The sequence below is a fragment of the Lithobates pipiens genome, unplaced genomic scaffold (genome assembly GCF_037356315.1).
Source record: "Lithobates pipiens isolate NorthernLeopardFrog02 unplaced genomic scaffold, aLitPip1_a1.2 Scaffold_23, whole genome shotgun sequence".
In the NCBI taxonomy this organism is placed as follows: domain Eukaryota; kingdom Metazoa; phylum Chordata; class Amphibia; order Anura; family Ranidae; genus Lithobates; species Lithobates pipiens.
Window position 1 is genome coordinate 138,770,513 of NW_027507785.1, and position 15,485 is coordinate 138,785,997.

Sequence of the window (15,485 nt, forward strand, 5' to 3'; positions counted from 1 at the left end):
TCTCCTGAAGGTGCTGCATAAGTGTTCTGGAGTCAGTGCATGTTGATCCTCACTAGCCATAAGTATTTGGATTGTACACCATAGACTTGTTTTGACTCATTTAGTCTTTTTCCCTGAATTTTCAGACCTGGTCATAGGTCACGAGCCCATGTTGCAATTCTTGTGCAATATTATTAATTTCTTAAGAACTGGATCCACCTTTAATTGTCTTTATAAATTAACTGTATGTCAGTCACATAAAGAGGGCGAGCAATTTCAAAAAACAACTAGAGCGACAAACTGAAGGGGTTTTTGTATTTAATTATTTTAAGTACATCTCTAGTTTGCAGCTGATGAGATCTGCCAATACATTACAGACAGTATAAATTGTTAAATAAAATTGTTAAATAAGTAAATTGGTAATATAGAGTGGGGCAAGGCCCCTCCAGAAAGTAATTAGATAATTAGAAGAAAGAAAGAACAGTCAGGGGTTCTGCCCAAGCCTCATTGATCCAGCAACAAGTAGAAAATTCAGGAGTCTTAGGTTTTAATTTAATTTGGATTGGGCATTATTAACCAATTCAGCCCCGGGCCATTTTGCTGGCCAAAGACCAGACCAGTTTTTCGATTCGGCACTGCGTTGCTTTAACTTACAATTGCCTGGTCATGCGACATGGCTCCCAAACAAAATTGACTTCCTTTTTTTCCCACAAATAGAGCTTTCTTTTGGTAGTATTTGATCACCTCTACGGTTTCTATTTTTTGCGCTATAAACAAAAATAGAGCGACAATTTTGAAAAAAAAAAAAACATTTTTTTACTTTTGTTATAATAAATTGCCTCAGTTTAGGCCCATATGTATTCTTCTACATATTTTTGGTAAAAATAAAAAAAAAATTGCAATAAGCAATTATTGATTGGTTTGCGCAAAAGTTATAGCGTTTGCAAAATAGGGGATAGTTTTATGGCATTTTTATTAATGATTTTTTTTACTAGTAATGGCGGCGATCAGCGATTTTTATTGTGACTGCGACGTTATGGCAGACACATCAGACATTTTTGACACATTTTTGGGACCATTGTCATTTATACAGCAATCACTGCTATACAAATGCAGTGATTACTGTGTAAATGACACTGGCAGTGAAGGGGTTAACAAGTGGGTGGCAGTGTAGGGGTTAAGTGTTCCTAACTGTTGAGGGCTGGGCTTTCTTTTAGTGAACACTGATCTCTGCTCCAATCACATGGAGCACAGATCAGCGTCACTTGTTGCTAGGCAGAACAGGGAGATGCTGTTTACAATGGCATCTCCCAGTTCAGCTGCCCCGTGAGATGATCGTGGGTACGCCTGTGGCGATAGAGTCCGCGGGACCCGCGACCGGACTCACGACGACGGGCTCGCGATGGCAGGGCGGTATTTAAGACTGGACGTACCTGTACGCCAATATGCCTTCCCGTGCCATTCTGCAGACGTACATCGGCGTGCGCTGGTCGGGAAGTGGTTAATAATGCATGTAAGCTTATTGTTAAATTACCTGCCTTGCATTGAAAAAGCATTGTAATACTTGATTTCCCCCATCTGTACTCTAATTTGTTTATTTTTATTGTTTTGTGCATACGGCAATAAAAACTCTTTAAAAAAAATAAAAATAAAATCATATTACCTAATTGAATTTCTGTTTAACAATCTATGGAGATTGTAACTATATACGACACAAGCACTTGTTGAGCCACCAATGAAACAAAGGCAATCTGAAGCCCAGCTGAAATTTTGGCTTACCCAAACTGGAAGCCAAGGTTGTACCAGGGGAAGTGTATAGCTGTAAGCAACAACTCTAAAATATTTGAAGTTACGCTATGTAAATGTAACAAATCTAAATTTAAATGTACAGTACATTTAATAAATTAAAGTAGGAATTACCCCACAATTTGGCTGCAAAAGCATACCCACACTAAGAATACTGATTGCGTTGCTGTCGTACACGTGCTGAGGGGGAGCAGTTCTAAAACTATGCATATTACATCGTAAAATGTGCAAGAGGTACACTATATTAACAAAAGTATTGGGGCGCCTGCCTTTACATGCACATGAACTTTAATGGCATCCCAGTCTTGGTCCATAGGGTTCAATATCGAGTTGACCCACCCTTGCAGCTTTGCAACAAGCTTTGACAATTCTGGGAAGGCTGTCCACAAGGTTTAGCAGTGTGTCTATAGGAATGTTTGACCATTCTTCCAGATCCGCATTTGTGAGGTCAGGCACTGTTGGTCGAGAAGGCCTGCCTCGCAGGCTCCGCTCTAATTCATGCCAAAGGTGTTCTATCGGGTCAAGGTCAGGACTCTATGCAGGCCAGTCAAGTTCCTCTACCCCAAACCTGCTCATCTATGTCTTTATGTACCTTGCTTTGTGCACTGGTCCAAATCATTTGGTGGACAGGGGATTATGGTGTGGGGTTGTTTTTCAGGAGTTGGGTTTGGCCCCTTAGTTCCAGTGATGGGAACACTTAAGGTGTCAGCATACCAAGACATTTTAGACATCATGCTCCCAACGTGCATGATGCTCCCAACGTGGGCACAAACAAGGTCCATAAAGACATGGATGAGCGAGTTTGGGGTGAAGGAACTTGACTGGCCTGCACAGAATCCTGACCTCAACCTGATAGAACCTGATAGAACACGAAGGATGAATTAAAGTGGAGACTGTGAGCCAGGCCTTCTTGTCCAACAGTTAGAAAAACAGGGAGGACACGCCAACCATGCGCATTACCAAATATAAAATCTAAAAAGTAAAAGCAAGAGTCATACAAACATTTAAAAAGGCTTAACATTGCTCCAAAAAAATCGCAACTATATCTTCTGTAACCTGGACCGGGCATTAGGAGGAACCAGATGGTACCATAAAGGGCTTATGCGTTTTGAGGGAGTACCCTCTTCATCAGAGCCTCAGCGATAGCAGACTAACTTTCTCTAAGTTCCATCTAAATAAAGTCACTCACACGTCTGGGTAATGCCCATCAGACAGAACCTGTCACACCCATCTGGGTGGACTCAGCCCACCATGCCAATCCATCAGCTTAAACCATATGCTACGTCATGTTATCAGACTCACAAATGCGTCCTTGTTCCCATAAGGAGGCTAAATCTCTGCACAGACAGCATGGTACATTTCCCATATCCGCCCGACCATCATCTCATTTCATTTTATACTCTTATACTATCATCTTTTCACATTTATAATATAGCATCAAATAGTCACTTTGAAGGTTCACCTACCATTTTTGAAATGTTGTAACCTTCCACATCATGCAGTCCAATGTTACTGCTAGACAGCTGAGAAGGTTCATGTGTATAAAGCACATTTCACTCTGCCAGTCACTCACTACCTCTCTTGTAAAACAAAATTTGGAGTGGTTACATCCAGACCAGAACATAGCAGCTTCCAGCAGCCAACATCCTCAGCATTCCTCCCAGGAGGGTAGGTTCCTACAGCACTCCAATCTCTAGGCCAAAAGGGCCTGAGGAGTGAGATCATTCTCATAGCACTGCTCTCATAGGACTAAAGTCCAGAAAGGGGCTCAATTACTTAATAACTTCCAAACACATATCCCCATGGTCACAAGCCTGCTAACTGGCCGATTCAAAAAATATTCATAGCATAGTTATATTTTCCAATAAAGCCTGCAGGAGCATACTCAACAGCACCTGGAATAAAAAATACAATCTGTACTATGCAGAAGTGAATTTGGTAAAGAATACTGAACACCTACATTTGTTTCACATAAAAAACATTTACAAAAGGATTCCCATCAATTAGCAAAAACAACAGCAGTTAAACCTCAAACTTGAATGTCCATTAGGGAAAAAGTCACTGAATGTGGGCTAAGGAGTGTAAAAAAAAAAAAAAAAAAGATAGCATAAAAAGGGAGCCCAAAGCAGCACCTACTGAAACAGAAAAAAATATATTTAAAAAGGGAAACTATAGTGGCTTTGAATTTTAATTAATTTTAAAGTTTACAGGTTTTTAAACTGATACCTTAGATCAGTTATCTGCAATGTATACAAACTTTTTTTTTTTTTTAAATAAATATTTTTTACGTGACAAAAGCATTCCCAAAGCTCTAAAGTTTAGCAAAAGAAACAAAGTAGCTACTTTCCTACTATGGTGTCTCTCAAGTGTAAAGCAGGAAAAGCAGAGCTTCCCGTCAGTATTAGTGTGCATATTGAGGGGGAATGCATTGAGGATCATGACGCAGGTGAAGATTTGGGTGTATGGTGTATGGCGAGCATGGAGGCGGTGGTGACTGAGAGGCACAGGGATGCATAGTGTATACATTTTGGTGCATAGGGACTGCGTATTGGGTTGCAGTATAATATATACATGCACACTATATATATATATATATATATATATATATATATATATATATATATATATATATATATATATATATTTATTTATTTATATATAGATAGAGAGAGAGAGAGAGAGAGAGAGAGAGAGAGATATCTATCTCTCTCTATACATGTCTGTCTGTCTCTATATACATACAGTACAGACCAAAAGTTTAGACACACCTTCTCATTCAAAGAGTTTTCTTTATTTTCATGACTATGAAAATTGTAGATTCACACTGAAGGCATCAAAACTATGAATTAACACATGAGGAATTATATACTGAACAAAAAAGTGTGAAACAACTGAAAATATGTCTTATATTGTAGGTTCTTCAAAGTAGCCACCTTTTGCTTTGATTACTGCTCCGCACACTCTTGGCATTCTGTTGATGAGCTTCAAGAGGTAGTCACCTGAAATGGTTTTCGCTTCACAGGTGTGCCCTGTCAGGTTTAATAAGTGGGATTTCAAGCCTTATAAATGGGGTTGGGACCATCAGTTGTGTTGTGCAGGAGGTGGATACAGTACACAGCTGATAGTCCTACTGAATAGACTGTTAGAATTTGTATTATGGCAAGAAAAAAGCAGCTAAGTAAAGAAAAACGAGTGTCCATCATTACTTTAAGAAATGAAGGTCAGTCAGTCCGAACAATTGGGAAAACTTTGAAAGTGTCCCCAAGTGCAGTCGCAAAAACCATCAAGCACTACAAAGAAACTGGCTCACATGAGGACCTCCCCAGGAAAGGAAGACCAAGAGTCACCTTTGCTGCGGACGATAAGTTCATCCGAGTCACCAGGCTCAGAAATCACAGGTTAACAGCAGCTCAGATTAGAGAACAGGTCAATGCCACACAGAGTCCTAGCAGCAGACACATCTCTAGAACAACTGTTAAGAGGAGACTGTGTGAATCAGGCCTTCATGGTAAAATAGCTGCTAGGAAACCACTGCTGAGGACAGGCAACAAGCAGAAGAGACTTTTTTGGGCTAAAGAACACAAGGAATGGACATTAGACCAGTGGAAATCTGTGCTTTGGTCTGATGAGTCCAAGTTTGAGATCTTTGGTTCCAACCACCGTGTCTTTGTGCGGCGCAGAAGAGGTGAATGGATGGACTCTACATGCCTGGTTCCCACCATGAAGCATGGAGGAGGAGGTGTGATGGTGTGGGGGTGCTTTACTGGTGACACTGTTGGGGATTTATTCAAAATTGAAGGCATACTGAACCAGCATGGCTACCACAGCATCTTGCAGCGGCATGTTATTCCATCCAGTTTGCGTTTAGTTGGACCATCATTTATTTTTCAATAGGACAATGACCCCAAACACACCTCCAGGCTGTGTAAGGGCTATTTGACCAAGAAGGAGAGTGATGGGGTGCTGCGCCAGATGACCTGGCCTCCACAGTCACCGGACCTGAACCCAATCAAGATGGTTTGGGGTGAGCTGGACCGCAGAGTGAAGGCAAAAGGGCCAACAAGTGCTAAAGCATCTCTGGGAACTCCTTCAAGACTGTTGGAAAGCCATTTCAGGTGACTATCTCTTGAAGCTCATCAACAGAATGCCAAGAGTGTGCGAATCAGTAATCAAAGCAAAAGGTGGCTACTTTGAACAACCTAGAATATAAGACATATTTTCAGTTGTTTCACACTTTTTTGTTCAGTATATAATTCCACGTGTGTTAATTCATAGTTTTGATGCCTTCAGTGTGAATCTACAATTTTCATAGTCATGAAAATAAAGAAAACTCTTTGAATGAGAAGGTGTGTCTAAACTTTTGGTCTGTACTGTATATATACATACATTACACACACAAAAACAACTGTTTTTCATTTCATTTCTTCTATTCTAAACTGAATGGGTTGTTTTACAAGACGAGAGTTCACATATACTTTAACTATACGGTCTAGTTCAGGGGTGCCCAACCAGTGGTCCACAGAGAACCTCCGATGTGGCCCGCAACCTCCTGATGTGGAATAGCAGGTTGGCAAGCCCAGATTGCGGGTTGCTGATCCGCCATCCCAGAGCATCAATGTTGTGAACAGAGACGGCGGTAGAGGAAGGAAGCGGGAGCAGAGCCACATAAGCTGATGCTTCCTGTATAGCACCCGCTCCTGCCATAGTTGGAGTGATACCAAATGAACTCTGCCTGGTACTGCAACAGCGGGCGAAACCTGAATGGAAGACTGGTAATTCAGTTTATTACTAAAATCAGTGTGTATATAGGCATATCTGTTCTGCAGTTGTTAATGGGCTGCTTTCAAACTGATTGTTAGGGTTTGCTGCACTGTGCCATAGACTTCTATTACCTGCAGGTTTGGTGCGTTTTCAGAAAGTGTGCCACACCTGCAGGATATAATAGAAGTCTATGGCAAAGTGCAATTAACCTGCAGGAAAGTCACAGAAGATCAGATCGAAGGGCCCATAGAGTGGACTGGGCAGTGTTTGTGTCTGCTCTGCAAATGCAGAGTGGACACTGACCTATCATTGTGGCCCGCAACCAGTCACTGACCCATCATTGTGGCCCGCGACCAGTCACTGACCCATCATTGTGGCCCGCGACCAGTCACTGACCCATCATTGTGGCCCGCGACCAGTCACTGACCCATCATTGTGGCCCGCGACCAGTCACTGACCCATCATTGTGGCCCGCGACCAGTCACTGACCCATCATTGTGGCCCGCGACCAGTCACTGACCCATCATTGTGGCCCGCGACCAGTCACTGACCCATCATTGTGGCCCGCGACCAGTCACTGACCCATCATTGTGGCCCGCGACCAGTCACTGACCCATCATTGTGGCCCGCGACCAGTCACTGACCCATCATTGTGGCCCGCGACCAGTCACTGACCCATCATTGTGGCCCGCGACCGGTTGCCAAGTTGCTTAAGTGGCCCTCACACTTCAAAAGGCTGTGTTCCTATGGGTGGTAAAAGGGGTGCTTTTTTTTTTTTTAAACCCACCCTAAGGAATTATCTGTGTGCCTGGCTAGAAGTATTCCATCTTAATAGTTTAACCAACCGATTTATAAATGGACTCACCAATCTGTTCTTTTTCAAATGGTTCCTCAAGTTCTTTCAAGTTGGCCAACAGACGAATATCAGTGCATATCTGCAGAACAAAGGAATAAAAGATTGGCAAGTTGTTAAAGAAACGTCAGTCTCTCTGCCTGTCTCAGTGGGAGAGCCACTTGGCTATCCTTTTTCTATGCACTCAAGTCAAGGCCTTATTCTTTCCTAGCACAAAAACTAAGCTTATATAAAAAACACAATTTTATATATCTGTCAGGAATCATTTTTGATAAATGGTGACAATGCACACTTAGGTACATAAGATTTGCTAAGGAGATTTTTTCACCGATTATAATTTGACTGCTAGACCACCGTGATAAAATTAGTAATTAAAGCCAATGGGTCATAATGAATACTTGGTAATTTTGAGAAAAACAGCTCAACAATGGAAGCCCTCATTTCTCACAGGAAAGGATTCATTTAACCCTTTCATGACTAAGCCTAGTTTTGGCATTTGGTGTTTACAAGTTAAAATACATATTTTTTTGCTCGAAAATTACTTGGAACCCCCAAACATTATATATATTTTTTAGCAGAGACTCTAGAGAATAACTTGGAACCCCCAAACATTATATATATTTTTTAGCAGAGACTCTAGAGAATAAAACGGCGATTGTTGCAATATTTTATGTCACACGGTATTTGAGCAGCAGTGTTTTAAACGCAACTTTTTGGGAAAAGAGACACTTTCATGAATTAAAAGAAAAACGAAACAGTAAAATTAGCCCAATTTTTTTGCATAATGTGAAAGATAATGTTACGCCGGGAAAATAGATACCAAACATGTCAAACTTTATAATTACTCGTGGATTGACAAAGTACGGTACCTAAAAATCTCAATAGGCAACGCTTAAATTTTTTTTTTAGGGTTACCAGGTTAGCGTCACAGAGGAGGTCTAGTGCTAGAATTATTGCTCTGGCTCGGACGATCGCGGTAATACCTCACATGTGATTTGAACACCTTTTTTTCGTATGCGTTTTCTTTGCTTCGTGAGCTCACGGGGGGACGGCGGGCGCTTTAAAATTTTTTTTTTTTTTTTTTAAATGGCTAAATTGTTTTTAAAAATAAATAAATAAATTGATCACTTTTATTGCTGTCACAAGGAATGTAAACATCCCTTGCGACAGTAATAGGTGGTGACAGGTACTCTTTATGGAGGGATTGGGGGTCTAAAAGACCCCCCCATCCCTCCTTTATACTTCAATGTATTCAGATCGCTGAAAATGGCGATTCTGAATACCATATATATTTTTTTTAAACCAGCGCCATTGGCAGCCGAGTAAATGGGAAGCGACGTCATGATGTCGCTTCCATGTTTACTATTAGGATACTGTAACAAAGCCGATTACGGCTTCGTTCCAGTTTCTCCCCAGCAGCCGGAGGCATCGGATGTGGAATTGGTGCTCCCGATCGAGAGGGAGCACCGGTAACAGCGGAGGTCCCTCCCGCTCCTCCGGCATAACAGCCGAGCGGCTTTTAGCCGCATCGGTGGTTATGGCTGGATAGGCAATCGCCCGCTGGAAAAAAACTGTACCAGGATGATGCCTGCAGGTGCGGGCATCATCCCGGTATACCCCCCGGAAGCCGAGTATGCACATCTGCGTACGCTCGGCGGGAAGGGGTTAAGTAAAGCTTTGCCTAGAATTATAGTGCTGCTTTTGTTGGGCCTTCTTAAGAAATTTACATTTGCATGGCTGTTACAGTGCCTTGAAAGAGAATTCATACCCCTTGAAATTTTGCACATTTTGTCATATTACAACCAAAAACATAAAATGTATTTTATTGGGATTTTATGTGATACACCAACACAAAGAGGCACATAATTGTGAAGTGGAAGGAAAACGATAACTGTTTTTCAAAGTTTTTACAAATAAATATTTGAAAAGCGTGGCGTGCATTTGTATTCAGCCCCCGTTACTCTACCCCTAACTAAAATCTAGTGGAACAAATTGCCTTTAGAAGTCGCCTAATTAGTAAATAGAGTCCACCTACAGTATCTCACAAAAGTGAATACATCCCTCACATTTTTGTAAATATATTATTCCATCTTTTCATGTGACACAGAAGAAATTACACTGTGCTACAATGTAATTTAGTGAGTGTACAGCTTGTATAACAGTGCAAATTTGCTGTCCCCTCAAAATACCTTAACACATTAAAGTCTAAACCGCTGGCAACAAAAGTGAGTACACCCCTAAGTTAAAAGCTCCAAATTGGGCCCAAATTATGAATATAGTGTGTGGCCACCATTATTTTCCAAGACTGCCTTAACCTTCTTGGGCATGGACTTCACTAGAGCTTCACAAGTTGCCACTGGAGTCCTCTCCCACTCCTCCATGATGACATCATGGAGCTGGTGGATGTAAGAGGCCTTGTGCTCCTCCACCTTATGTTTGAGGATGCCGCACAGATACTCAATAGGGTTTAGGTCTGAAGACATGCTTGGCCAGTCCATCACCTTTACCCTCAGTTTCTTTAGCAGGGCAGTGGGGGTATTGGAGGTGTGTTTGGGGTCATTATGTTGGAATACTGCCCTGAGGCCCAGTGTCCTAAAGGAGGGGATAATGCTCTGCTTCAGTATGTCATCTTCAGACTTTTGGCGTCTCCTTGTCTTCCGTTCTGTGCTAGAGCAGTACAGGGCAGACACTATCCGACAGGGGACAGTATTCTAAACAACACCGGCTGCACTCATGCAGCCCCAGACCATGACACTCCCACCACCATGCTTGACTATAGACAAGACACACTTGTCTTTGTACTCACCTGGTTGCTGCCAAACACGCTTGACACTATCTTAACCAGAAAAACGTATCTTGGTCTCATCAGACCACATGACATGGTTTCAGTAATTCATGTCAGTCTGCTTGTCTTCAGCAAATTGTTGGCAGGATTTCTTGTGCATCATCTTTAGAAGAGGCTTCCTTCTTGGGGGGGCGTGACCTGATGGAGGAGGAGGCTGTGTGTGTGAGCGAGCTGGCGTCTCGCTCTCCCCTCTCTACCCTGCAATGAGTGGTGGCTTCTCCCTCTCCCTTCAGCACAGTCTACCTGGCCGGCGGATTAAAGCTTGAAAGCCTATGCTAGGGCTGAACGATCCTCTCCTTTCCTTGTACCTGTCCACCCGCCGAGCGGCGATGCCTGGGGCTGATTGGCGGCCGTGAACGGCGCGTCTCACTCTCCTGTCTTCCCTGTCCCTCGCTGGGGTGTAACGCCGGAGAGCTGAGGAGAACCCGAGACCAGAGACCCGGGATCTGAGACTGGAGGAGCCAGTGCTCTCTCTGCTCACATATTACAACAGGAGAGGCAGAGAAGTACGGTGTGAGAAGGAGCTGAAGAGAGCGGTGCAGCCACGCAATACACAGGGTGGGGAGTGATCAATGCCTGATGAAAATGTGAACTGTATATGCCAGGAGGTGGAGGGATACTGAGCTTTACAGACTCCCACCCTTTACCTTCGTTCTTCTGACGCCCCTCCAGTCCCCAGACTTTATAACTGTCTCATCTGGTCTAGAGGAGAGGCTGGGAACTGATAATTGATAAATCCTTTGGAGGACTAGCTAGGCTGTGTTTCAGTGCCTGTGTTGCAGGGCAGAGTTAACCCTATCAACCCTATTTGGATCCACTCAGACTCACTTGGACTTTACTATAGTCTGATTGAATCCAGTACAAACTAAGCAGCCGCTTAAGCTACCAGTGGACACTTAGCAACTGAACCTGACCAGACCGTTTTTTTATACGCCGTGAGGGAAGAAAAATGTGAAACAGAGAAATTTGCCATATTGTATACTATCTGAGAATAAGATGAGAAGGAAGAATGTTCGAATAGTGGGTCTACCAGAACATTGTGAGGGCCCAGACCCCGTAGCTTTCCTAGAGAAATGGTTTGTAGACACATTTGGGTAGAATTTCTCTAGCTTTAGGTGCGATAGTCTCTTTATCTTTGTAAAATAACAATTTGGCCAAGAACGGTCTTGAAGGGGCTCCGGCTTGTGGGGGTCTTGCGGGGACTCTGTGCGCTCTTTCAATAGCAATAAAATGGTGATAGGGTTATACCGTTCTTGGCCAAATTGTTATTTTACAAAGATAAAGAGACTATCGCACGTAAAGCTAGAGAAATTGGCAAGATTGTGTATAAGGGCTCACGGGTATCGATTATTCCGGACTTTTCTTTTAATGTGTGTTCACGTTGTTGCACTGGAGGGGGGGAGGGGGGGGAGGATGGGTAAGACAATTGCTTTTTCATTATTAGAAAGAGAGGGCGGGGAGAGGGGAGGGTGAGTTGGGGAGAGAGGGAAGCGGAACGCAGGACACCCCCAGCTGGACATTTCCAGATATGGAGGAGTTAGTGGGCTGTTCTCTTCCTATGTTTGTTGTTTTGTTTCTAATCGGTGTTTGGGGGGCTTTTTGGGAGGGAGGGGGGAGGGCGAAGGGAGGGGTCAATTCTAAAAAAAAGAATAATGTGGAATGTTTCACAAGTGAGGTGTGTATGGGAAGGTCACATGAGAAGGCCCCAAGTGATGCCTAGAGAGGCAATGAGAGGAGAGTATGAGATGGGTGATGGCCACGAGTGGAGGGATGTGCGGGCAATTCATGAAAGGATTAGTTGGTATGTAAGGTGTAGGGAAGAGTGGAAGAAGTACACTCAAAGATGTTGAGCACTAAATAAGATTTAATTAAATCGAATAATGAAGGTGGGATTCACAAATTTTATATTTCGTATAAGCACTATTAGTATTAATGAGTGAACATACAATGTTAGGGAAGGGAAGATTAACCTATATTCTGGGAATGTTAGAGGCCTGGGAGACCTGAGGAAAAAGGCAGCGGTTAAGTTAATGGTCAAGTCAAATGGGGCAACGTTTCTTTGCCTACAGGAGACACACTTTACAAATGCCTCTATTTTACAGCTGGGTTGAGGTGAATTTCCCACCCAATATCACTCAGTCCACACCTCCTTTTCTAGGGGGGGTTAGCATTCTGATCAAAGCAGGGACACACTTTAACTGTCTCCAGTCCAAGGTAGATGAGCAGGGGAGATATATTTTTTTATATGGTAAAATAGAAGAGAAAATACTGATCATGGCCAATGTGTATATACCACCACCATTTTCTACAGATATTCTATACGAATTGGTTGAGTTTGTGTTAGACAAGCTGGGAGTCCCACTAATAGAGATGGGAGATTTTAATATGGTTATCGATAAAACAATGGATAGGCTTCCCCATGGGGTACAACAGAGGGGTACAACCGAGGGTCGCCTACCCCAGTTTATGAGAGAAATGGGCCTGAAGGATCTTTGGAGAATTCAGAAACCAAAATCACGGTCTTTCTCGTGTTTTTCTACCACACACTCGACTTTGTCAAAGATAGATTTGATTATGGGGAATAATGAGGCGATTGCATTAGTAAGATAAAATACCTGCCAAGATGTCTGACCACTCAGCAATGATAGCCTCTCTGGATATAGGGGAGGGAAATCATTTCCGGGAGTGGAGAATTAGCCCTTCTTGGCTGGAGCTCATGGGAGAACCAAAGGAAGTTCTAAGCGCATTAAGAGAATACCTAGATTTGAACACGGGCACAGCCTCGCCAGGGATTGTATGGAATACATTGAAGGCCTACCTTCGAGGCCTCCTGATACAGCAGATCTCTAAAATTAAAAAATAATCTAGGGAAAGGGAAGAATATGCTTCAAAGAGAGTGATATATTTAGAAGACCAGTACATAAAGGACCCGACACCTGATAACTTGGGGTTATGGTTAAATGCGCAGCAGGAATATCGCCTCATAATGATGGGGAAAGCGGAAAACAAATATATTTTTCAGAAACAAATAACATTTGGGGAAGGGGAACGGGTAGGACAGATGGCACACTTAGTGAGAACAAATTCATCACCATCTATGGTACCGAGGATTAGTTCAGCAGAGGGTAGGATACTGAATGATAAGTCAGCTATACTGGAAAGGTTTAGATCAGGGGTTTCAAAGTACCGGCCCGCGGACCGGTTAAAAATGGCCCGCAGGCAGGGCCGACCCAGGACGTCTTTTTGCACTGCACCGAAGAGCTTTACCTTTCCATCTGCTCTGTCCTCTCCGCTGCCCGCTGATGCAGCCCAGAGAGAGAACAGAGTGGAGGAAAGATCCGCCCATCGCCCGCCCATCTAGGCACTGACCTCAGGGTGGGAGATTGTGTTCTCTGGGTCCCGTTACTAGGCCGGTGTGGAAGCCAGGAGGAGAGGACTCGGGAGGCAGATGATCCTGACTGCCAGGAGAGGTGAGTGAGCCATCACACTGAGGCAAAGTCCTTAGTGGGGTCACTGGGGTAAAAATGTGTGTAGTGTGTGGGGTAATTGTGCAGTGTGGGGGGTAATTGTGTAATGTGGGGGAGGTAATTATGGAGTGAAGAGCAATTTGTGCAGTGTGGGGGGGGGGATTTGTGCAGTGTGGGGGTTAATAATGCGTTTGCTGACACTAGTGTTGGGTTAATAATGAGTTTGCTGACACCAGTGCTGGGGGTTAATAATGCGTTTGCTGACACCAGTGCTGGGGGTCAATAATGTGTTTGCTGACATCACTGCTGGGGGTTAATAAATGCGTTTGCTGACACCAGTGCTGGGGGTTAATTAATGCGTTTGCTGACACCAGTGCTGGGGGTTAATTAATGCGTTTGCTGACACCAGTGCTGGGGGTTAATAATGCGTTTGCTGACATCACTGCTGGGTGTTAATAAATGCGTTTGCTGACATCAGTGCTGGAGGTTAATAATACGTTTGACACCAGTGTTGGGTTAATAATGCGCTTGCTGACACCAGTGCTGGGGGTTAATAATGCGTTTGCTGACACCAGTGCTAGGGGTTAATGATGCGTTTGCTGACATCAGTACTGGGGGTTAATAATGCGTTTGCTGACACCAGTGCTGGGGGTTAATAATGCGTTTGCTGACACCAGTGCTGGGGGTTAATAACGCGTTTGCTGACACAAGTGTTAGGTTAATAATGCGTTTGCTGACATCAGTGCTGGAGGTTAATAATGCGTTTACTGACACCAGTGCTGGGGGGTTAATAATGCGTTTACTGACACCAGTGCTGGGGGTTAATAATGCGTTTACTGACACCAGTGCTGGGGGTTAATAATGCGTTTGCTGACACCAGTGCTGGGGGTTAATAATGCATTTGCTGACACCAGTGCTGCTGGTTAATAATGTGTTTGTTGACACCAGTGCTGGGGGTTAATGTGTTTGCTGGCATCAGTGCTAGGGGTTAATAATGCGTTTGCTGACACAAGTGTTGGGAGTTAATCATGCGTTTGCTGACATCAGTGTTGGGTTAATAATGCGTTTGCTGACATCAGTGCTGGGGGTTAATAACACGTTTGCTGACACAAGTGTTGGGGGTTAATAATGCGTTTGCTGACACAAGTGTTGGGAGTTAATAATGCGTTTGCTGACATCAGTGTTGGGTTAATAATGCGTTTGCTGACACCAGTGCTGGGGGGGTTAATAATGTGTTTGCTGACACCAGTGCTGGGGGTTAATAATGCGTTTGCTGACACCAGTGCTGGGGGTTAATAATGCGTTTGCTGACACCAGTGCTGGGGGTTAATAATGCGTTTGCTGACACCAGTGCTGGGGGTCAATAATGCATTTGCTGACACCAGTGCTGGGGGTTAATAATGCGTTTGCTGACACCAGTCCTGGCGGTTAATAATGCGTTTGCTGACACCAGTGCTGGGGGTTAATAATGCTTTTGTGACACCAGTGCTGGGGATTAATAATGCATTTGCTGACATCAGTGCTGGGGGGTAAATAATGCGTTTGCTGACACCAGTGCTTGGGGTTAATAATGCGTTTGCTGACACCAGTGCTGGGGGTTAATAATGCGTTTGCTGACACCAGTGCTGGGGGTTAATAATGCGTTTGCTGACACCAGTGCTGGGGGTTAATAATGCATTTGCTGACACCAGTGCTGGCGGTTAATAATGCGTTTGCTGACATCAGTGCTGGTTATAGTATAGTATATTATTTTGCTGGTATAGTTTGTTTTTTG

General features: G+C 43.5%; 1 protein-coding gene across 3 annotated transcripts in view; it reads right to left on the minus strand.

Annotated features, from left to right (window-relative positions):
- Positions 1 to 15,485, minus strand: part of ADSL (adenylosuccinate lyase) — a 688,779-nt gene that overhangs the window by 401,332 nt on the left and 271,962 nt on the right. For all 3 annotated transcript variants that reach the window (XM_077452428.1, XM_077452427.1, XM_077452426.1), the window contains exon 8: positions 7,412 to 7,481. In XM_077452428.1, coding sequence (XP_077308554.1) covers positions 7,412 to 7,481 — 70 coding nt within the window. The remainder of the gene's footprint in view (positions 1 to 7,411; positions 7,482 to 15,485) is intronic.